Genomic DNA, 26,250 nt, shown 5'->3' on the forward strand with positions numbered 1-26,250 from the left:
CTGATCTTGACTTCAGATGACATTTTTCTCTAGAGAACCGGGCTTAGGTTTGTCAGCTCCTAAAATAGCACATGATATGTTATATATTATTTTAGCATACAATTTTTTCCTTCTGTTTACATTCTCTCCCATTGGATGATAAATGCTTTGAGTGAACAAAACAAAGGGGCTTTTGTTCACTGCAAGATCCCAATGAACATATATAGATATTCAATAAATATGTGCTGATTAAAGGGGGAAAAAACCCTTGATGAACATTACTCAAAGAAATTACAGAAATGACATCAGATTCCAGACCATTCCAAACATTATTAAATTGCTGTCATCCCCTGGACTGACCACACTGTCTCACAGTGGGCCTTTTTACTTACTCTTCCCTCTGAAACCATCTGTTGTTCTCCTCTAGCTAGCAACTTCTCTTTACCAGGATCACTTTCTCTGGAAGATTTCTCGCTGCCCACAGGATCTTGTGCTTCATTGATACACTCCCATAATACCTCATTCTTCCATTTATCTTAGAAAGACCTATTGAATTCTCTATATCTCCAGTTTGAAAATAAGCTCAATCAGAATGGAATTTTAACACAGCTTCTCACATATAGTACATGCTCAACTCAATTTTTCACATCTATATATGCATGAAAAGTTATGTACTTTGTGTAAAATACAAAACAGAACCAAAATAGAATAAGCCCAACCTAATGACCCAGTCACATAGGTAATTGGTAAATGGATCAACCATAGCTTTCTCAGTAGAAGTCCCTGTAACTATACTGCCACATAAAATTAGGCTCCTCCTACCTTTGTGGATGTGGTTTCTATGACTCCTAGTGAGAAGAAATAAAATGTTAGCTACTGGGGAGACCTGAGGGAGGAATCAGGAGGAGAAAGTAAGCAAGCAAGCCACCTATCATGCATTTTTATGCTAGATGGGAAGAAAATAGTTAAGGCATCCTATTGCATCATATTCACTATAAAGAATTTTCTGCTTTCCCATAATATGAAAGATAATGCACATTCACCCAGCATTTATCAATATTGTTCACAGTATGAAAAAGAGATAAATGCATCATTCCCTTTTGCATCAAGTGTACAAATAGAAGTGCTAGATAATATATATTGTATATAAGCAAATTTTAAATAAGTAATTCATTTACATAGCTCCACTGATAGGAATTCAAATACCTTTATAGATGTAATGCTTCATACTCTTGTGGGCTAATTTTGCATGATTCCTATTTTGAATAGTGAATTAGGACCCATGTAAGTTAGGATGAATTCAAAATACGCTTCTGCTTTCCAGTCTGCCAGTCTGAAATGAGCCTACATTTCCTTCTTAAAATTATTTTCCATCTCTTTTCCACAATAAAAGTCTTAATACTTTTGTATTGTCTCAAGAAACATGACTTGCTATTAGTTCAGAGTAGGTTGCACAAAATTATTCAACAGGATTACAAAAAGCTGGAAGGCTAAAAACTGAGAAAAGACATATGACAAACCATTGAGAGTCTGCCCTGAAATGCACAAAGGGTTGGCTTCAAGTCTTAATAATTTATCACTTTATTAATGAGCCAACAGATGACTTAATGAAGAGCTTGCTAATAAGATGTAAATTCAAAGTTGGAGGTTCCCTTGATTATCCACTAGGAAAAGTAATATTATGAGAGAATTTTAGAGAAGCTATTTTTGCAAAAGAAAAAAAAATACAGAAAATAAAATATAACAGGAAAAAATATAAAATCCTGGTAAATATTTAATATGTAAGGGGAAATGGAAAGCACAGAGAGAAGTGATAGTTGACAGAGTAAAATTTAAAAATGAGATATTTCATTATTTATATATTATTGTTGTTATTATTAACAGTTCTCACACTCTTTAACAGAGGGAGAGAGAGAGAGAAGGTTACTATAACAGGAGGTAGAATTTTGGAGGAAAAACTCCCACAGGAAGAAAAAAATACTACCAGCGGATGGAGAATTAGGATTAAGTGTCAGTAGTAATATACTAGGCTCACCCTTTCATCCATTCTTTTTTTCTTTATTAGGCAGAAAAACATAAAATGCCTAGATAAACAGGGAAGGAATATATAGAGAAAAAAATTCATTCCTTTGTATTTATTTTCTATGTCCAGGATGTGTGTGCTTGTAAGTATATATGTATGCATATGAAGCATGTACTTTATTCTCAGATTTTAAATACCAAGATGTAGGGGCAATGAGTTAAAAAAAATCAGGTTCCCCCACCTCCCACCATTAGCACCTATGACCAGCACCTGCGCTGTTGCCCGCAGACCTGTAATTATGGACACCTGGGCCCAGAGAGCATGGGGCCTGCGTATATGTAAATGGGGACACCCGTGCCAAGGCGCAATGGTATATAAGGGCGGTGTCACGCTGAGGTAGACAGATGAGAGAGCCAGGGAAATACTGAGAGAAAGCTGGTCTGCCCCCAGATTCAAGCATTAAAAGCCTGTAAAAATCTACCCAAGGCTCCAAAAATTATTATTTCATCTGAGAGAACTGACAATGAACCTCCCCAGCCTGGGAGGGCTGCAAAACACAAGTCCAGAGCTTTTCAAATGTAGCTGATATTTAGATACCAAAAAAAAAAAACCTCTAAAATTCTGCCAGAAATGGAACACAGCACACCTACCAGTTGAGGATAGGTTAGATACAGAAAGCTTGTCTTTCAATTTTGAACCTTCCAAGGCCTAGAAGAATGTACAAAACCCAGCCCTCAGTGCACACGTACACATTTGCCAATGCAGTCAGAAAATGACAGATTCAGGAACAGAATCCTACATTCTTGATTATCGGCCTGCAGTCTTTCCTCTACACCACACTGCACAATATACTTTATTTTTATCCTCTGGATGTATGTGATTATTTTTATTTATAGCCTAGATCTTCAGATATAGGACTTGTAGTTTCTTGTATTTACTCTGGTATCTGAAACTACATCACAGATTCAACCAGCACCTGCACTTTGGCATGAAATGGAGCACATTCTCCTTTTTAAGAGATAAAGATCATTATACAACAAATATTTGTTCGGCAGTCATTTTCTGATATATCAAAAGAGCCTCCTTTGGGGGGAGGTAGGTGGGAGCACATTTGTAGCAACAAGAAAACAACCATAATTCTGGGATCAGGGTTATATCTAGCACCTGCCCTGCTGAATGAGAAGGAAGACATCATCTGACAGCTCTAGCTGGTAAAAACATCGTTGATTACCTTGGAATAGAACTATTTCTCTCAGGGAAGCTGGTATGGTTGGTTTCTTAGACCTAGCTTATTGTGAATCTTACTCTACAAGGAAGACTGTTTTAGAGTGGTTTCAATTTATTATTGCTAGTTAACCTATCAACCATTGATAAAGTAGGTTAAATTGGTAAGGAGAAGCAGATATATATATAGTACCATGAAGTCACAGTGTTTACAAAATTCAGACATTTTAGAAGCTTTCAAACAAACATAATTTAATGGAAAACCATATTTTTAATTTAAGAAAATTTAGACAAAGATGAGAACCCCAAATCTCATACCCAATTCTAAGTTCCTTCCAACATACCACACTTTTTCCTTTTTACTTCTACACTGTAACTACATAGCATGGAATTTAGGGGAAATGCTGTGTACTATCTTTCTCATCTTGCCAAAAGACAATCTAGGAGGCAGTAATATGGGAGAATATAAAGAACTTCAGCTCAGGAAGAACCAGATTAAAAGTCTGACTCAGGTGCCCTGGAGAGGAGTGTTGTGCTCCATGCTGCCCCATTTGTAGGTCCTCTGTGACACTCCTCTACGTGATTCAGTACTAAGTTCCATCATCTGGAGCACAATGACTGGAACCTGCCAAATGGTTGCTGCTGAGACTACGTAAATCATTTGGTAGCCATCAGGAAACTCAACTCTGTCTACTTGCCTGCTATTTCCTGGGGTTATTCTGCACTCAACTTATATAGGAAAACACGATAATGCATTACATGAACAGAAGAATTTTCTATTCCATTTCCTTCAACACCCATTTGAAACAAAAACAACAACAACAAAAAAAAACAAATTAAATTCCATGTGGTTCACTCTTAATGTATGCTTTAGGATATAACTATTCATGACAGTAGATGAATACAAATAACTGGCTATCTGACTTATTTTTTTCTTTGTCAGCCTGGAAAATGATGGCTATTCCATGAGGCTATGTATGAATTAAAACCTAGTTTGAAAAACAATACCTTGAGCTCAAAACGTCTCCTTAAATTGGAATTCTGTGTCACAGCCAGGAATTCTAAGCACAGCATGTGTCCCACTTTTTCAGAAGAGGTGTATCAAATTTTAGGAACCCAATCCCCTGTAACAAATATTCAAAATACATATCCTGAGGTTTAATTCTTTGCTTTCCCAACTTCTCATAAGAAAGAAAAATGTACAAAGAAATTACATCTGAGGATCCTAATGACTTGATCACAAGGTAATAAAAGAAAATGGCCCTTATTTGAGATGGTTTATTAAATGCCTTGGGGAAGGTGTCATGGAGGTAAAAGCAAACAAAATTTTTTGAAATAATTTTTATAAACTTGATAATTATGCTGGATGCTTTAGCCACACTACTCTACACAATTCATACAATAACTCTAAGAAGCAGACATTGCCACTCCTATTTTATAGATAAATAATCAAGGTACATCCACCAAAGTATATAAATCAGATGGAACCCCACCAGATTTGTTTAGTTAAGTCTGTCCTAAGGTCCAGAGATTAGTTTGCTTATCAACTGAATGGCAAATCATCCCTGTGCATTTTAATAGATTCATGAAAAAAATTTCCATAAAGATTTCTAAAAACTAATTAGGAAAGGTAATCCCACACCCATAACGGACATAAACACATCTCACACACCAGCCTGCCACATTTCAGTTGAATTTAATCTAAGCAAAAAACACAAGAACCAAAACACACTAAAAAAACTGAAGGATTCCATTCTTTTGGATAAAATAAACTTTTTCTTTAATCTGCCAAATTTTTCCATTGGTTACATAGTGAGCAATTTTCTCACAGGAAATCTCTTGTATTTATAGCAAGCTAATTACTCTCTAGAAGTGACTGTCATATGTATATGGATGGTTTTAGGATTCAGTTTTGTCAAGGCTGGCAAATTAATTTATGCCTCATCCATGCAAACCTATTTCTAGGGAATTTCTGAAGACCACCCTTAACTAAAATATCCATTAATCTCCTTTTTTGTTTGGATGACATAATCTATAATACACACTGTTTGCTATGATAAATTCAATGTTTCACCTAAGTGGGAAAGAAATACCTGTTTACTGAAAAAATAATTTTATCCCTCAAGTTTTAAAGAAAAGCTTACATCTAATCACAAATATACTGTATTAAAACATAAAGGCAAGAGATTCCAATAAATAAAATGTCAGATACTATTGGCTGCAAAACTTGAGATGTTCACACTGGTCTCTTACCAGTTAAGCAGAAGCACTTTCCAGCCTTTACAGATGTCTTTAATACACATTTTTCTCAAAAGCTACAATATGCTATTTGCTACACAATAACTGTTTTCTCTCAAGAGGAAAATGTAGGCAACATTTTGAAAACTTCAATTTGTTGAAATATGTAACTGTCTGCTGAGCTTATTTTATACCAGCAAAAGTGAATGATGTTACTTTTGCTATCACCAAACAAAAAAAATCTTAAATGATCACCAATTTTGACTTTATTTTTTTCATTTTAATATGGTAATACATTTCAAAAATGCCATGAAGGATGTTTCTTTATCACAACAAAATATTAAAACAGACAGTTGGTGGAATCAACACATGGGGTTTCAATGAAGAATACGGTCAACATTTTTCATTTTGGAGGAGGCAGTATATATTTCTTAATCTATAAGTAATCCTTCTAAAAGCATTATCATAAAGGTATACAGCAGTTATGAGGTTTTTGTATAAGTAAAATTTTAGTAGGTTTCCAAGACTACTCAATAACATACAAATCATCTACTACTCAAATATTTCAGCCTGTGAGATACATTTCTCAATTCAAGCAAATACTACGTTCATCTCTAATATCTCTAGCATGAGTGCTTATGGTATATGATCATGGTAGCAGTATCTTTCAACTTCACCAGGCTTCATCTTAAAGAAAACGTGGTACTTTCAATAGAGGCAAGGACCTTTTCTACCCAATGAGGACCATGCTAATGGCAGATTCCAGGCACTGTCATAAAAGCAATATATTATTAAGCAAGAAAAATTGCTTAATTCAAGCAAGAAAATTTCAGTGCAAGTTAAGATATACACATGTGAAATCTTAAGAAGTAAATAAGAATACAAAATAAAAGACTTCACAGGTAGTATATAATTATTTGCCAAGTAACTGACATAAATCATATGCCACTCCCAGAAGAAAGGATTGTTCCTTCCCAGAAATTGGCTCACATCATACTTATGGTTCTTACTGTATTATTCTTGGCTTTTCAGCAATTTCTAAACATATCTTGATTATATTTTTCATTTCTGAATTATACCACAATGCTGAAAAATATCCAGCAGTTGGTAAATGCTCAAAAAAAAAAGGTGATGATGCCAAAGGTGATGAAGTTAAGGGCTAGCTCTAAGTGCTTCACATACATTAATTAATTTAGTTTTCTCTTGGTAAGTCCACTTTACAAATGAGGAAACTGAGGCAAAGAGAAAACAAACAGCAAAGAGTATATCTAACTCCTTCACCCCCTTTCCTTCTTTGCTTGAAGGTGACTTCAATTGGGAGGCCTTCCTCAACTAATTAGACAAGAGCTAGCCACCCTTGCCATCCATCCAACCTTTATTTTCGCTATCATATTATTCATGACTCATGGAGTACTTTTTCAGTCAGAAGACTTAAACATTACACAGTAAACTCCATGAGGGTAGGGACCATATCAGTTTTATTTACTACTCTAATTCTAGTACTTTGATTGCCTATCAAAGTACTTGGTACATAGTGGGTGATTAATGAATATGAGCTTAATGACTGAATGATGTATAATATGTGTCAGTCATTCAGTATTCACAATAAAGAATAAATAATACAAATGAATGAATCTGAAATGATGTTGAAATAGTCATAATATAATTCTCCAGCAGGCATTTGAAGATTCAAAACTGAGGTTTAAGAGTCATCTGCAGACTATTATTCCACAGTTATAAATGACCATGACTAGGCTGTGGCATTAAGTTTGACTTATTTCTGAATACAAATTATTTGTATATTCAGGAAAACTCAACATCATATGCTTAAGTTGTGAGTCTACAAAGTAAAAACTCAGTTAAATTCCCCTTTATTGACTGTAAAACAGATAAAACCATTCTTTAAGAGATTTTTCTTAATAATAATATATTGCTTTTATGACAGTACCTGGAATCTGCCATTAGCATGTTCCTTGCTGGGTAGAAAAGGTCCTTGCCTCTATTGAAACTACCACGTTTTCTTTAAGATGAAGCCTGGTGAAGTTGAAAGACACTGCCACCATGATTATATACCATAAGCACTCGTGCTAGAGATAGTAGAGATGAATGCTGTGTTTCAGAGACACGCAAAGTATCCAAATCTGCAGATGGATCATATGTCACACTGTACTACTATGACAAAAGTGAAAAGCCCTGTAAGGCACTGACTACAAAGCAAGAGAAAACAGAACTTGTCCAGTCGTTTTGCTGGGGAAGCTTGAAGAAATACATGTGTCAGGTAAGTTGGAAAGAGAATCATTTTGAGTTTCAAGCTGTTTTATAACACTTGGTATGGCCGGGAGTAGCAGTAACAGACATCAGTTACTGCCACAGTGAAGAAAGGGAGACTGAGTAAAAGCCTCTGGCTCATGGAAGAAAAAAAAAAAACATTGCAAATGAAGTAACATTCTTTTTGAATGATCCGCTGATGCTTATTGTCTTCTTGGCTGTATTCACAAACACTGCCAGTAAGTAGCATCACATTAAAGTATTTAGGCTCACAGAGCAATGCATGTAATTGAAAGAAATAAAGAGTAAGTATGTAGGTCTTTTAAATAAAATACCAACACTAGTGTGGGAGTGCCTTAAGGGGAAAAAAAGACAAATTAGTACACCTTCATCAAAAAAAGGAAAACAGAAACAAAATGTCAGTGAATCAAAGTAATAAGCTTTTCCAGGAAGATGCAGATGCATCTCGAGGACCACTGGTCAAAACCTACAGATAAATTTAACTGAGTGCAAATTAAGGTTACTGACTTAAGTTTAATATCCCGATTTTACCTATAAATTTCAAGTTACTTGCAGAAAAAAAAATTAGACGCAGCAAGAAAGAAACTACCAGAATGTGATTTTGAGAAATGACAGCTGACAGCAAATCATCAGCACAAGAACTTAACCATCTTGGGCCACTTTCTGAGGAAGTAAATGACTTTAGAGGCAGTGCAATTCCTGAGGTCATCACTTTATTAAAGTATAGGTAAGTAGTCTAAGATGTTACTCAAAATAAAAGTTGTATAAATTACATAAGGTAGGGAGATTTCTAATACATAAAAAAAAAAAAACCAAGTATTTGCTTAAAAAAACTACATAGAAAATGTTTCATTTAATGTTGATCCTATTGGGTAACTGAAGTCATTACACTATGTTTCTATACAGTTTATACTTTTCAATGCAATCTTGTATCAGCTGACTCCCTTGAAACACTTGATCAACATTCTCAAATGAGAAATTCAAGTCAGCAATATTTACACAAAAACAACACTGTAAGAACAAAGAGAGTAAGCTCAGGGAGCCAGAAAAATCTGAAAAAAAAAAAAAAAAAATCCAGTCCTAATTATATCATCTACTGGTTATTAATCCCTTTATGACTATATTTTCTCATCCGTAAGTACAAATAATATTTACCTTGTAAGACTACTATAATATTAGTCGGCCTTAGATGTCCTGGGTACATAAATATGTGCTCAATAAAAATAATTTATTTTGCTCTTTATAAAAACACCTTATTATTTTCTACACCTAATAGAATTAAAATTGTTATAATGTTATAATGTTATATGTTATAATGTAATAATGTTATAATGTTAAATGTTATAATTCCACTTATGCCAGAGCTGGTTTTTTTTAATTATTATTAATCTGAACACAATATCTAGCTTTTAAAATAATGTCAAAGATTATTATTTCCAAAAGAAGGCATATATATATATAGAACCAGGAACATACATATTCTATTACTGGGTAGTATATCACCACAGTACAGATTTCTGCTTCTATATTACCATATAGAAACACTAAATGTTTAATGAAAATGGTAAAATATAGGAGCCAAACTTTTAGATTTACTTATTTATTATTTATAATTATTAATTTTTAACTAAATAATAGACTTGGTGTAATATTTTTAAAGTCAGGATTTTGAAGCTAACTCTGAAGCTGTGAATACAACAAAGGGTAATTATCACCTTCCATAGCAATGAACTGATTTCTTTCTCACAATAAAAATTTGCAGTGAACAAACTTGAACCAATCAATCTGTTGTCTTTTCCAGAACACAATTCTCCTGTGAAAAAATTAGTCTAACAGACTTAATCTTAACTTCTCAAGACTTGAAACAGATGACCATAACTGAAATAACAGCTATGGGAAGGCAGAATTTTGTATGACTTGAACTGTCAGCATCAAACAATACCTAGTAATACTAAGAAAGATTCCCTAGTGCATTCCCTTCCTGTCACAAGTAACAGTTCAACTTGAGCAGCAACACAATGTCAGAAACAACAAATAGAAACATTAATTTGAACTATTTTTATATTAATTTTATGTCTTTGTATCTCTTAAAAACTAACACTTCAACAACATGAAAATGATATGAAATATTTTATAACCTGACAGTTAAGACTTTACAATCCAGGAACGTTGTGTGATTGTCAATGTCAGTAACCACTCTTACTAATTAAGTCATCTGAAATACTGAGGAGTTATGAAGAAAATGTCAGTTTTTACACTGAGCTTGGTTCATACCTAAAATTTTAATATGCTCTTAAAAGGTATTATTGTTTCCACTGATTCCAATGTAGAAATTCTTATAGAGGTCTGTGTAGTCTTGCTGTTAGTTCACTGTTGCTTTTTCTTTTAATTCTCTAACACCAATTTACCTCTTTAACCATATCTCCTATTACTTCCTTACATAAACATTTGCTGTTATACTTAAGGCAAGTCTTTACAGCTCCACACTTAGTATATTTTTTTTCTGTCATCATTCTATTCCTACAGGGCATAAAAACACATACACATAACACACACACACACACACCCCTGCTATTCAAATAATTGAGAAGATTGCACAATTCTTACTTCCTTTGTGAATCTAACCTCAACTGCCCCCATCCACAGTTCTTTCTCAACTTTTGATACATCACACCCCACCCTGTGTTGTATATTAACTTTATAAAAAGAGATTTCTTCCATCTCACCAACTAGACTATAAAAAATTAGGGGCAGATAAAATGTATTATTAATCTTAATATCTTTAGTCTTTGCCAAAATGCCTTGTACATACCTACTTAATTGATATTTGTTTTTGACAAGCAGTTAAGTTTTGAGATAGGAAAATATACAGTATGGACAGCCTAGGGAATTGTAAACAGTAAAGAGGAGTAGGAATTAAGGGAAACCAGAGTATGATCGGACAGGAAACAAAGATTTACATTTGGACAATAGGAAGCCATTGTCAGTGATAATTTAAAAATGAAAAAAAGCAAACTCCTATAGAGCAAACTTATGAAAGGTTTTGAGGCCATACATCAGAGGATAAATTTATGCTAGCAAGGATCATAATGCCTAAAATAGAGATTAAGCAGGAATGGAAGGTTTGCGGAGGAAAGATATTCAGAAGGACGCTAATTCCTGTCATCAGAGCGGACTGGAGACCAGGCCTCCAATAAGGTAAATCTATTGAGAATATTTGGAATTCAGGGCCTCCCCAGTGGCGCAGCAGGTTGAGTGCAGCACTGTGAAGCTGTCCCCAGCCTCTGCAGTGTCGGTTCAATTCCCAGCCAGCCAGGGAGAGTCCCACATGGCGGGGCAGACCTCTCTTGTTGCGCCCGCTGCTCCCCTCAGTAGTGTATTTTGGTCCTTCTGCTTATTCTGCTCCCCGCTCTGTTTTTGGTAAATCCTCTCACTCTCCCACGCCTCTGGCCTGTACCCCAGCTCTTGTATAAAAATAAATAAATCTTTTTAAAAAAATTAAAAAAATATTTGGAATTCAAACTAAAATTTTTCATAATTTTACTGATTTAATAAATCATTTAGGCCAGTAAAGGCAAAATCATCATCAAACTTAAGGGCTTACTATTATGAATAGAATGACTCCTAAAAAAGCCTAGGGGTCTATATCTTTTGATATATGTAATAACATGAAATAGTTCACCAACACAATTTCTACCTTTTCCTCATGTAGCTTCATTCCATTCTAGAAATTTCCCCTTTGAGACATTTAATGGTCTATATCATGTGGCTATTACCTTATTTCATTCATCCTTTTGCTAAACCAAAATCTACCCAAGAACATCTCCCTGCTTTTACATCATCCAATTACCCTTGTGCTATGCAACCAACCTACTCATCCTGAAACTTAAAAACATCTGTTCCTGCTCCTTGTAATTCTGCTATAATTCTTTTTGCAGCTAAAATCAGCCCTTAGTCATCAAAATGCCTCCAAACACTGATCTTGAAAAACATTAAAATGTTTTAATACCAGTTATGCTCACAAAGCATACTCAACTTTCAGCCAGAAAATGAGAAATTGTTTTTCGTTGTATCTACCAAACTGCAATGCCTGCTTAAAAAAAAACTTGTAAATAAGATACTAATTTTTTCCTTTGTGAGCTAATCAGAACACTCAAATTTCACAGGTGACTTGTTCATATATAAGCTGGTTCCATCTTAAAGTAGATTTCTAGACACTGTTTCAAAGTAATAACTAATAGTTGGGCCTCCCCGGTGGCGCAGTGGTTTAGCACTGGGTTGCGAAGCTGCCCGCAGCCTCTGCAGCGCCGGTTGGATCCCCGGCTGCTCCCCGGCCACCGGAGGAGGGTCCCACATGGCACGCAGACCTCTCCTGCCGCCCGCTGCTCCCCTGAGCAGTGTACCTCGGTCCTTCTGCCTGCTCTGCTCCCTGCTCTGGCTCTGGTGAATTCTCTCACCCTCCAGCACTTCTGACTGTACCCAGTGCTTGTATAAATAAATAAATAAATCTTTAAAAGAAATTAAGCAGCTGAAAATATTAAAAAAAAAAAAAAAACTAATAGTTTTACCCAAATCTCTTGGATATTAAAAAAAGGTAAAACTAAAAGTATTTAATACAAAAGAAAAACAAGAAGTACAGTTGGCCCTTCTAAAAATATGATAGCTTAAGGAGAAATATGTGACACAATGAACTTCAAATTAGATGCTTTGGGAACAGAAAATACTTGATAATTATATCAAATGATACTGTAGTTAGAAGCCTTTTAATATCTCATAGATTCACAAATTGTTCCCAATACATGAACTCAGCTCTTGTTATTAACAGCTAATGAACATAAACACTCAATAATGATTAAATAAGTCACAAAGGTGAGACTGTAAGTTTGATTTTTTTTTTTATGGTTTCACCTCTTTTTATGTAAATGAACCCAAATGATTCTATCTTGATTCTTATAGTGAAACCACATTCATCTGGTTAAGTCACTGAGTTCAGTTAGTGTCTTTATAAGTATTATATCATTATTATATAAGCTAATTTTGGCCTATTGTACAAGCAAACCTCAGAAGGGCTTCAAGGACTATAATTATATAGTATATGATGTATATGATAATGCTACATAAATAATACCTAATCAGTTCAAAAAAGTACACACTAAAATAATACTCTAACAGGAGGCAATATAATTTAACTGTATATCCAAGTTAACCTGGGGTTGTTACTCAGCTTTCATGTTCTCCTGACCTATAAAACTAGAAATGCTCAATGTATCTACATGTTATAGGTTGGGAATTAGAACAGTGTATGGCACAAAGTGCTCAACAAATGATGGCTAACAGGTTTTTTTTTTTTTTTTTTTGCTTGATACCAGTACTAACTGTTCATACTTTTGGTTTAGTAAATAAATTCTATTTCCATTTTTCATGCTAGAAAGTTAACCAATACTAAGAAGAAAAGAAGAGGAGATTTCCAGGGGACACCAATATGGTTATAACATCTGCTGATATAATGAAAAATCATATTATACATTAAATTTCAATATTTTTATGGTATTTGCTTTTCAAAGTCTCAGCCTACCATGACCCTACTCCCAAAAAACTTAGTACGAAATGAATTTCACACTACATATCTGTTTTTATTAATAACTAAGACTTAGAAAATCAAATCTGATTCTAAATTATTGTGATCTATTGAGAAATTCTGTATAGTAAATAAAAAATATCACTATTATCTATCTACAGAAATTCTGGACAGATTAATTTTTAAAATAAGACTATATATAAAAAATACGTTTATTGCTAATATTTCAACTATTGTCAGGATTAAATCTTAGCAAGAAACTTAATTAAAAGTACTTTAATATCAGAAACTACACATTACTTTAGCAGATGAATGAGCACTTGCAGGGCTATTTCCAGGGTATTAGAAATGTTCTGATGTGCTGACACTGTAGAATGAATTTAAATATTAATATTTAAAATATTTTAGTGACACTGTAAATATCCAAATGATACCTCAATGCTGATTTGTATTTGCAATGTTTAATTTGTAAGTTTCTCCAAACCTTAAATTTTACTGCATTTAGTAGTTTGTGAATTTCTTAACTACAAACTTGTCATTTTTACTTACTGGCAAATAATTCTGTAGAGAATGAACTTTTGGAATATTTGAAACAAATATTTAGTTCACTATTTAAATATAACTATTTTTAGATGTACTTGACTATATTTCTTTATTCCTGTCTTAGAAAATCAACAATCCCTCCTACCCATGCCCCACAATATTTATTTATGACAGGGTGTCACTGTAGCAGTCTGAAAATTCTGAAGGTTGTACTTTAATCCTTCTGATTACAAAATCTGGCAACTTATATGGATTTGCAACATCTAGTCTCAGAGTTCCAGAGTCTGTCACAGACTTTAAAGACACAGAGTTCTTAAAGAATCAACAAGGAGAACACTAGTCAGTCTGGAGCTTTCCTAATTGCCTGAATCATGACCATGGAACACATGAAATGAATCTTTACTACAGTGTCTGCATTCGGGGGTTTGGAAGTTCTTGTTTGTTTTGTTTTGTTTTTTTTTTTTAATTTTATTAGGCAAGAAAACAAATGAATTCCATTTTTTAAAGTGTTTTCTTTCTTTCTTTCTTTTTAAAAATATACAGAGCTATCTAGCATAATTTCTGCGGACGTGGACAAGCCATTCAAGGAAGCTTATGGAAACACCTTAGCAGTGCCTATTGAGACCATGGTAGTTTGAGCAGACATAGCAAGAGCAGAATCCTGGCAGTATTTTCTTGGATGGCTCCAGTAACATCTGCTGATGACCCATCTTACTTTCTGGATGCAGTGAGGCAAAAACTGAATATTGCTTTATAACTGACTATTCACTGCTGGAGAAATTACATCTCTTTTTGTGGGAACAGAAGTGAAATATATAACTTTTAATGTCTAATATAAATCTAAAGCAGAAATTGCGACAATATCAGAAACATGAATTCAGCAATAGTCGTTTTAGATCTAATCTTTTATATTTATATGTTTACTACTGCCTTTGAAACTCAAGTCAGAGAACTAGTCCCCTTTGGAAGTAAAATACTGGTAGGAAAAGAACACATGATAAGTACCATGTTATGTCCTTTCACCAAAACAGGAGGTTCATTACATTATAAATACTTAAGTAGGCATGACACCATTTATATTTTTGAAAACATTTCAAAATTACAGAAAATAATTGTTCTTTTTTGCTCCAAACCACATTTAACAAGAACTTATCTTGATATGATTTTTAAAACCAGAATATGCTAAAATAATTTCCAATATTTTCCTATAAAGTGTCTAGAGAGATTGAAGTCACTGGAATTTCCAGCTAAGAAAAATGCTAACTTCCTTAATTGGAAAATAATTTGAGGACTATATTTAAAATGTTCTCAGAATAATGTATTCACAAAATTTACATTTCAAATAAAGCTACTGATGTTAATAATAATTTTCAACCACAAACCTAAATTAGAAAATAAAACTAATTCATATTGCCTCACAGATAGCCCAATCTAAGATGTAATAGTGATTAGAAATAAAGTTTTAAGACAGTAAATATGTATGTAATTAGAACCAGAGTTTTAAATACTTTGATGAACTTCATGGTAAATACTTAATGGTAAAAAGCAAAAACCAAAACTTGGGTTTCAAGGCATTCTTCAACAATAACATTAACAAATAATTATTTAGTGTTTTTATATCTGAGGTACTAAGCTAAAAGATGCTAAGAATACAGAAATGAATGAGCTATGTACAGCCTAGAAGTTAAGAATACTGAAATTGAAATGTTTGTGGCCATAGTCATTAAGTGTTACTAAGTTTGGGCAGTAACACTACCAAGAGGACCTTGCCAAAAAAGAACAATACTATAATATACTTTTGGAACTTGAGTCTGCAATTATTGTGTGTGACTTGTTTTTAACTAGTTAGTAAATAATGAATGATTTTCAACATCTGGAAAGTTACATATGGGCTCACTTGAGTCCATCCTGAAGCACTCTGTCAGCAAGTGTGAAGGATAATAAGTTGTCAGCAACTTAATAGCTATTGCATACAGAGAGACTTATGACTTTCATGAAGGTTTGTTGGATTTTTTAAAACTTCTTTCATTTTTTTTAATGTTTTCTACAAAAAGATAGCCATGTTCTTCCTTACTACTACAATATGAGACACTGAAAATTTGCCTCTTTATTTATAGCATATATTTAGCCATTTTTTTAATGAATACATCAAGCAAATATTAGAGCTTTTTACTCACCTCCATTTCTTTCTAACTGTTTTCACCCAAGGGAGATCTTACCTTTCTTTTGCTATTCTCAAAGTATATGAAATCACTCAGAAGACAGAGTAGGTATGGAAGGCTCCCTACTATTCTTGTGAATTAGGATTTTTTTGAAACAGAAAATAGCTTTACTTGCTCCATAAAACATCTTAAATTACTTCTCATTTATCTTTTCCTATACTCTTCTCCTCCTCCTTTCCAGCATCTATGACATCTCATCATCTTCTTCCCCTCCAAAGCTACTAGAAGGGCTATCAACTCAGGAGCAGGCAAGCTTCCTTACTAACATTTCCATTGCATAAATGTGGCATTCTCCTGCCAAAATCATGGCAAAGTTAGTCAGTCAAATCCTACTAGAGTGCACTGTTTGCCAGACTGTGATTAGTGACCCAATTTCCAAGACAAAAGTAAATTTAGTGGATTGAGACCACCATTTAAAAACTGAGTCATGGGCTTCCCTGGTGGCACAGGGGTTAAAGACACAGCACTACCCTATTTCCAGCCACTGGGGCATCAGTTTGATCCCAGCCAGGGAGTTAATCCACATGGCGCAGCACTCTCCTGTCTCACCCACTGCTCCCTTTAGCAGTGTATTTCAGTAGATCTGCCTGTACTGCTCCCTACTCTGTCTCTGGTGAATCCTCTCACCCACTTACCTAAACTGAGTCAATAGAAAAATAAACAGCAGGATGGAAAACACAGTTCTAGCATCACACTTGGCAACTTCAGTTTATGTTGTGTTTTTATAAATATATGTATGTATATGTGTAGTGCTTCTCAATTGGAATGCATTTCTTATATTCCCATAGGTCATGGTCAAAAGTTTGGTAGCTTCTAATATGGAATAATCACTCCCAGGGACCGAATATCTTCCTGAGGAATACTGCAGATATTTTAAAAATTTAAAATATGGATCTTAGATAATTTCATTTCGTAAAGAGTGTTAATCTAATAAACCAAATATTTTCTAAAAGTTAATCAGTCAGCAAACAAATAATTACCATCACTTTTCTAAGTATTAAGTTTTTTTATAATAGACACCAAATACTTTACCACTAAATTTAATTTCCTCTAAAAATTAAAATCAACAATCAGTAAACTCAAAAATATTTTTTAAAGATTTATTTATTTATACAAACACTGGGGTACAAGTCAGAGGTGCAAGAGGGTGAGAGAATTCACCAGAGATAGAGCAGGCAGCAGAACAGGAAGAAGGACCGAAATACACTGCTGAGGGGAGCAGCAGGTGAGACAGGAGAGGTCTGCCCCGCCATGTGGGAATCTCCCTGGCCGGCCAGGAATCGAACCAGCACTGCAGAGGCTGTGGACAGCTTTACAGCGTTGCGCTCAACCCGCTGTGCCACTGGGGAGGCCCTGAAAATTATTTTTAATAACAATCTGAGCTTGATACACCTTAAAGGAAAATATTCTACTTTATTTTAATAAACAGAAAAAATTGATAGGAAATGATCTGATGAATTTTCAAAATTGGAGACCATTATTTCCTTGCCTCTACTGCATAGGCATTGGAATACAAATAGCAATCTTATATACTTCCTTAGCTGAAAAAGGTTTTTCTTAAATGCAGGCTGAGAAACTTAGAGTATGAGACTGTGACTAATAGCACCCAGTTCCTCAGCAGGACAGAACCAACCTCTGAGGAAGAGAATAACTTAGCTGTACCAAGTATAAAATAACTGCCTCAGAAAAATGATTATATGCCTTACTTTATACATGGCTGCAGCATGGAATTCATAGTTAAAATATAGAAGACTCTTTTTTTAGCCATTCTTTCTGCAGTGTCAAAGTAGAAACTGTCTGACTCAGCCCCATAGCTTTTCACACTTCTTAGGCTGTCAGAACTGGAAGAGGCAACTAATACCAAGCTATGCGGGGAGGGACAGCCCTGTGGCCTGGAATCTTCCATAACAACCCCTGGGTTGACTAAAAGTAATGCTGTCAGGTTTTGGTCTTTGTTGGTTTTAAGGCTATGGCTGTTAAGTGGAGGCTCCAGGACTAAAAACCCTTGAGTATAACATTAAAATTTTGTACTGGGCTGCAAAATGCTCTAGAAAACAACACAAAGTAATAGGTATAAAATATAAAAAATCCTTAAACTTGAAATGCTTACAAAAATAAACTATAAATAATATATGCACACACAATTAAGATAAGGAATTATGCAAAGTTATTGGTATAGGGAAATATATCTGTTCTCTCCCCCCCCCCCACAGGGGGCTTCTGAAAAATGTAGTAGTTTAAAAGCTACAAACAGGAATTAAGCAAAATTTTATTTTAACCAAACTTCCTTTCTAATTTCAAAGGCTACATAGAAGGTATAATAAGTCATATCTCTCAATAAGAAAACTCTTAAGTCGTCTACTGCCTAGTGTATTTAGTAACTTAATACTGATAAAGTTGTAAGAAGTTCAATGATATTCTTGGATGAGGGTAAAATTTGTGTCATTTATAGCACAAAACAATAAAGTATATGAGGCAATTTCTTTTTTATTTTGTTACAACTCATTATAAAATTATCCTTATTTCAGTTTATTTTATTTTAGGATAAAACAAGAATCATGCATGAATTATATTTTAGGATAAAACAAGAATCAAGATATTCAGATGACAAATTTCCCCTGAAAACTTGAAATTTATGTTTTAAAAACCTTTTTGGCACTAGAAAAACTTGGAGAAACATTTTATTTACTTCTTAGGATTCTTAATTTTGGGTCCTTGAATGCACTTCTGTGGGGTTCATGAATTCTCTGAAAATATAAGCGCGTGTCTGTGTGTTGTGTGTGCGCACACAAAATTTTTCTAAGTAGACAGTTCAGTTTTTATAGGATTCTGAAAGGCATCAAAGGTCCAAGAGTAGAATTATTAATTATTAATTATTCTTAAATTAAAGTTATATATATATGAACTGAGCTTATTTTAAAAAGAATCTTCCCAACGACTCACAGAAGATGTTGAGATAAAATATAAGTTGGAATAATTTCCTCTAAAACTAAAGTAAACCTGAAACTATCAATAGTATGATGATATACTGGTCTGAGATTATGATGAAGTCCCATGTTTGTATATTTCCATGTCTTTATCTAGGGCATAGTTAAAAAACAAAACTAAAAGATGGATAATAATGGCTGTGTGTGTGTGTGTATAAGTATTATCATGTTATAACGAATTTCTAAATTCATTTAACATTTGTCCAAAAATCTATTTCCCTTTTGTTTTTCTTTCTCTCACTGTGACCTTTGTAAAATGGAGTTTCTTTTTAGAAATACATCCCTAAAATGTCTCTTAAACAAATAGCCTCTAATACCAAGCCACTCACTGTAGCTCTGTGATGTACATGAGTAAGAATTCCTTTTCTAAAATACTCAAGTGAACAATTTCCTATCTTGATTTATTTAAAAAAAAAAAAACTCAATACCAAAATGGTCTTAAGAAAAGAGAAACAGTTCCATTTATTAAAGCTTATATCTGATATTTATGCTGTATAGCATCATATCATTATATTTAGCTTAATGGGAGAAAAATGAACATAATAGATACTAATATTTCATGTCCATGAGTAGTCAGGTGCAAGGCAAAGGAGGAAAGTAAACTTAAATTTCTAGTCTAATCTTAAGCATTTAAACTATGATTTTTTTACTGTTCTACAATTAACTTATAAGTATTCCAATTAGGTCAGGATGTTTATATAAGATTTTCCCCAAAACCACAGTAATTATGAAATGACCTCAATAAATAATCATAAGAAATTTTTTCACAGTATGTGAAAGAAATCTTTCCCACAGCAACATCAAAAGAGAAAGATACCCTAAAATAATAGTTTTTTTCCTATTGAGTTGATTATCCAGGCATGAAAAGTTGACAAAGGACTGACTATCACTGGGCTTGTTAGGAAAGGCATGGATAAAGAAAATGTTACATTAATGAATCAGGTGAGAGACTGCAGAATTATCCTCACACATATTTACATATTCTTAGAGTATGTTTTTGAGAACATGTAACATACATACAAACACACAGAACACACACACAAATTCTACCCTAAATATATCAGATAAGGCTCTCATTTTTTAGTTATTTCAGTTCTTATAAAGAAAAACAGGATTTTCCAAACCACTGGAGAGAAAAATGTTGAACTTTCAAAAATATTCCTGCAGAAACTTACTAGGATTCCTGGCTACAGAGTTGAATTTGATAAAAAGAATAGTGGGGAAGGTTTTTGAAGGGACTCTTACCAACTCCACTCATGTTCCAGGGATATTAAAAATGGAAGAAGAAAAAAATGTATTTGAATGTTTATCATTAATACATAAGGTGACAGAAAAGTTCAAGGGTCCACAATTTAAGATCCTATAGATGGACTTCGCAAACTGTTTTGATTTAAATTAAATTAAAGGAGTTATTTGAAGAGATGCTGATGCTATGGTAACTCAGATGAAATTTTTTATTTTAAAATGTCAATAATGTGACTTAACTGCCTCAGTATTAAATATCTTATCCTATTCAGGTTCAGTTCACTCTGAAAAAATCCTTGTTTTTTAAAGCATAAAAACATGTCATAAATACAAACAAAAAAGAATTTAAACTCACACCCTTTAAATAAACAGGAGAAAAATTAGTGTCAAGAAACAAAAGTAAAGAAAAATAAGAAAACTAAACAAAAAATGCAAAACAATTTTTTCAGGCCTATCAGAAAACATCAACAAAAATCATAAAAACAAAGAAAAGGGATGATTTCAAACCTTCCTTTTTACTAACTGCCTTTGATATTCAGATTATTTTACTTCTTACAGGAAAGCCTAGTTGTAATCTAGGATTCAACCCTCAACCAATATTACTATAAAAACAATTTTTGACGAACAACTAAATGCAATCCCTCAAGATCAAGAATGTCTGTTCTCACCATTTCTATTTAACTCTTGACTGAAGTTTTTAACCACTACAGTAAAACAAGAAATAGCAGTAAAACATATCCAGATCAGAAAGAAGAAAAACTGTCTTTATGAACAGATCTCATAATCATGGATGTAAAAAAAATCCCATGAAACCTATTTTTTAAAAACTACTAAAATAATTGAGCATATCAAAATTAGAGGATTTTAAGTAAACACAAAAAATTATCTTTTCATATAATGAACTTACACTGAAATGAACTTATACTGAAATAAAAACAATTATATTTCAGTATAATGAACTATATTTCAGTATAATGAACAGGATAATTACATTTCAGTATAATGAACTTATACTGAAATAAAAATAATTTTATAATAGCATTAAAATATATTTATGAATTTATTTTAAAATGTGCAAGACCAATACATTGAAACAACAAAATAAAAGACAAAATAATAGACATAAAAGATCTAAATAAATGGAGAAATATGTGGTCCTCATGAACAGAAGACTCAACACTGTTAAGACATCATTTCTCCTCAAATTGATCTACAGATTCACTGTGATCCAAATCAAAATTACAGCAAGCCAATTTACAGAAACTGATAAAATGATTCTAAAATTCATTTGGAAATTAAAAGAACCTAGATTAGCCAAAAGAAGACTGAACAAAAAAAAAAAGGTGGAAAACTTATGCTACCTGACTCATGACTTCTTATAATGCTACAATAATCAAGGTAACTGTGGTATTGACAGAAGGCTAGGCACATAGATCAACAAAGCAAGAACAGAGTTCAGAAATAGAACACTGATATGCATAGCAACATGGATGAATTTCAAAATGCTAATGCTGAGATAAAGGAGAAATGGGACAGTGTGGAGGGGGAGAGAATGGAGAGACTTAAGCTTTCATTCATATAAAATTCTAAGAAATGCAAATTAATCTGTAATGAAACGAATCATAAAATCAGAGAAGCAGTTGCCTCGGGGTATAAAGAAAAAAAGAAAGACAGTAGGGGCTAATTTCAAAGGACACTTTTGAAACAGACATGTTTATCATTTTGATTGTGGTAATGGTTTCACAAATGTAAACAAGTTAAGATGTACCAAATTGCATATTTTAAATATGTACAGATTACTGTATGTCAAATATACCCAAACAACACTGTGAAAAAATTTTAATAGCAAAAGAGGTAAACTACAGAGTAATGTATGGCCCTAAATGTACCCTTCTTAACTAATCATGAAATATGCTTTGGTCAAAGTCAGCTTTACTATGGGCAAGTTTCACATAATTCATTCATTGAAAAGCTGAATTAATGGGGGGGGTGCAATTGTATGGGGAATATAACAAAAATGATAATGCATACGTTGTGCAAAAAATGAAAAATGATGCAAGAATTATATAAAATAAAATATTAATTTATAAAAAATATAAAAATAAATAAAAACCCATCTCACTGGGGAAAAAAAAGCTGAATTATTTTTCTAGTAGAAATATGCAAAATCAAATGAAATTAATTCATGTTCACAATATTTTTGACATATTTTGATGTATTTGATGTTGCTCATAGGTTTTTGGTGGACAAGTGAACTATATCTAGGAAAAGTATAATGGAAAATGAGCAATCATACCTTGATTTGTGCAAAGGGTCTTTCATAACCTCCAACGTAGAGAAGGCCAACATTCTGCGGAAGTAACCTACCAAGGAGGGGAGAGAAACGCACTATTTATAAAATATTCTCCTATAAATAAAAAGTTGTATATTTATCAAATTTCATTCAACAGACACTGAAAAAATATCCGTGCGATTATTCTTGTCTTTTGCACTATGGGATAGTATCCAGCAAAGATTAAACAACCCTAACAAAAAGTAGCCTTTCATAAGAAGTCACATTTTTTAAAGATGTATTTATTTCTTAGAAAAACAATAAATGCACACAACACCAAAAATCAATCCATAGAGAAGATAGAAATAAACCATGGTTACTTTTCCTGCATCAACCCTCCCTATTCTGACCTCAAAGAGGTCTATATCACTCTTGACTATATTAAAGCATTGCAAATGAAGAAATACTACCCATTAGAAATGTGCTTGTGGAGTACGTAGTAACAGAAAATAAGAGGAAGGCATAATTAAATATTGTTTATCTCTTTTGTTTTAATCATAAATCTCTTCCTAATGTACACAGTGAGTAAATTGATGCAACTTCAGTCTTAGCATGGTTGTACATAAAAAACACAAAAAAAATATTTGTCAATACTCCTTTCCTAAAGCCATTAGGATGAGCTATGGATCCTCAGAGTCTGGATAATGAAAGTTAATAGAATTTTAGGGCAGATAAAAGAATTCTAATTAATTATTACTAGGATGACTGTAAATTCTATTGCATCAATCTGAGAATGGAATAATGAGTATTATCTAAAGTGAAGGAAAATAAAATGCAAACTCAAAATAATCAAACAGAAGATTCTCAGTGTATCTTAATAGTCTAATCATGAAAAATTAGAATACAAGATTATCATAATAATCATGATTATCAAACCATATCTTTTAAATTTAGTGACTCAAAAACCCTACTTCAGTAATTCTAGAATTCATTTATTTATTTATAAGTTAATGTCCCTGAAATTAGGATGTCTCTGATATTCTATAGTATCTTATCAACCCTGTCACCAGGTAACAGCTGTGAGGTAGTTGAGTGATTAATTTCCACTGACTCCGTAAAGTAAGACTAAGAAAGCACACTCTCAAGACATCTAAGATTTTAAGGGAAAAAAAAGGTAGATATTCAGTCTCCTAAGGATATCCACTGTTTCCTACATTCTTTAAAGGTCTATGAGGCACTTAAGGCCAATAAAAAGAATGTTAATCACTGCTGAACAAAACCTGAATTAAACCAATATAGCAAAAAGCTGCTTACATTTGGAATAAAGTTATAAAGCATTTTAGGATGTTACTGAAGGTAATAAACAAGACTAAAGACACTTGCTGACTGAATGCAAAAAAAAAAAAAAAAGACAGAAAAAATCTCAGATCTCAACTGTGAAATGGAGAAATTTCTTAGCCATCATTTGACAAACAAATAAATCCAACCAACAAAACTTTAAATCTCTCACAAGTAATTGCTAATATCAAAAATTTAATGTTAGTTATGTATAGTGGTAAGTCATTTCCTTTATAACAAATGTTCAGAAAAAGCTTGATAAACTCCATTTTGCAGTAAGAATAGTCACTGTTCATACAAATAGATGTTAGGAAAAAAAGAATAAAAACTGGCTGACATTTAAAATTCAGTATGCCTCTAATTATCCTGCATATGCATTTCAGGAAGCTTGCCAATATACTACAGAGCATGTTCCCCCTTCCTCCAACATACTTATCTAATAAATACCTTTCCTAACCAAGAAATTTCTTAAATATATCAGTTACATAGCATATATATGTATATAAATTTCACTTTTTAAAACTGCTCTTTCTCTTTCATGTACCTACTATTCTTTAACATATATTACCACCATCATTTCAGTGGATTTTGATATGTTATGGTAATGTAAAGCTGTTGTGTATATAATAACACTTTGAAAATGCAAATTTCCACTTTTAAAATAGGACATTTCTTAAAATGTTTTTACTTTTCAAAAATTATTCTAACAAGATATATATATATAATTATTTTCAAATAATAGGCACCATTTTATCATGACAGTATACTTTTGTATAATATAGCAATCACTCGTTTTAATTCCCCGGAGTAAGGCATTAATTCAGCACTGATAGAGGCATTTATATGTATGTGTTAAAATAGGAACCTTGACTTATTTAGTACCAGGAAATTGTTTTGCCCTTAAGTTATATAGACATTAACATAATCCTTATATAAATGCCAACAATTTCTAAAATATCTGCTTGTAACTAAATGCTTTACAGCTCCTCCAGTTAGAGGTTTGAAGAAAGAACATTCACAATGGTGACTATCAATAAATTAACCTAAAAATATCTGGACGCAGACCTTTCAATGTTAACTGATTTAAAGAGTAGTCCCTTGTACTACATACATAGAGAACATACTGTTTTCCTTCCAGTAAGAATCCAATTCATGGAGGGTGTGAAGAATTCTTACAATGTAGCTGTTCAAATCAGCCTAAAATCTTTTTAGCCTTTATTGCTAAATAAAGTTTTTTTTCAAACCTTCAAAAGAAAAAAAAAGAGGTCCTGATGCCACAAAAGAACTAAAATACAATGTTGTACAATGGTTTTCAGAAATTGGACAACAGATGGTATAGGTCAGAGGTCCCTGAAAGCAAGGAAGCAAATGAAGTGAATCCTACCACTACCCCAACTCACTATCTGGAGTTTTTTAGATCACAGTGCATGAAGTGAGAATCCGGGCCTATAAAGTCCAAAACATTTAAAATCTAGTCCTTTAGAGGAAAATAAAATGTCAATTCCTACTCTAAAGAAATGAAAACATGTCTACAAAAGACTTGTATCCAAGTTTCATAGCAGTTTTATTCCTAACAGTCCAAAATTAAAAACATCCCAAATATCCATTAACTGGTGAATAGATAAGTAAATTGTGAAGTATCTATGCAATAAAATACTACTCATAAATAAAAAGAAAATGACTACTGATACATAAAACAACATGGATGAACTTAGGGTGGAGAACAGTCAGAAAAGGGAACGGCACATAATGTAGGATTCCATTTATATATAATTCTAGAAAATACTGAATAGTAGACTGATAGTATGGAGGGAGAAAGGGAAGAAGAAAATGGAGGAGGAATTAGAAAGGGGCAGGAAGGAAACTTTTGGAGGTGGCTGGCACCTTCATCATCTCATCCTGAGAGTGATGATTTCACTCATACAAACCAAACTGTATACTTTAAGCGCAGTTTTTTATCAGTTACTCCTCAAAACTAAAAAAAAAAAAAAGACTTAAGCACAAACTTCATTTTCTAAACTTTGTTTAATATATTTTAAAAGGAAAGTCTGCATCTGTTCACATCTGAGCCTACAAACAATTCTAAATTGGTTCACTCTCTAAGGGATAGTTGATTATTTGAAGAATTGTCTGTACAAACATGAAGCAGAATTACTGTGACAAGTGGCTTTTAACAGGAAAACCACTGAACACATCTAGTTCCCTGCCTACTTTGTTATCTAATGATCTACTCTGGGCTTACTTCTACCTAGAAAAGAACAAAGAATGATTTACTGACCTCAAATACAAATATCTAAAATCACTTGAATCAT

The 26,250-nt window shown here is 33.1% G+C and overlaps 1 protein-coding gene across 4 annotated transcripts in view; it reads right to left on the bottom strand.

Moving 5' to 3' along the window:
• RNGTT (RNA guanylyltransferase and 5'-phosphatase) overlaps positions 1 to 26,250 on the bottom strand; it is a 296,605-nt gene that overhangs the window by 16,280 nt on the left and 254,075 nt on the right. For 3 of the 4 annotated variants that reach the window (XM_054699028.1, XM_037520092.2, XM_054699027.1), the window contains one exon: positions 22,625 to 22,691. In XM_054699028.1, coding sequence (XP_054555003.1) covers positions 22,625 to 22,691 — 67 coding nt within the window. Of the gene's footprint in view, positions 1 to 4,234; positions 4,351 to 22,624; positions 22,692 to 26,250 lie in introns of all 4 variants that reach the window. The other variant, XR_008553280.1, reaches the window with a different exon arrangement.

Source organism: Talpa occidentalis, unplaced genomic scaffold, assembly GCF_014898055.3.
Source record: "Talpa occidentalis isolate TD23 unplaced genomic scaffold, MPIMG_talOcc4v2.1 talOcc4.2, whole genome shotgun sequence".
NCBI classification, from domain to species: Eukaryota; Metazoa; Chordata; class Mammalia; order Eulipotyphla; family Talpidae; genus Talpa; species Talpa occidentalis.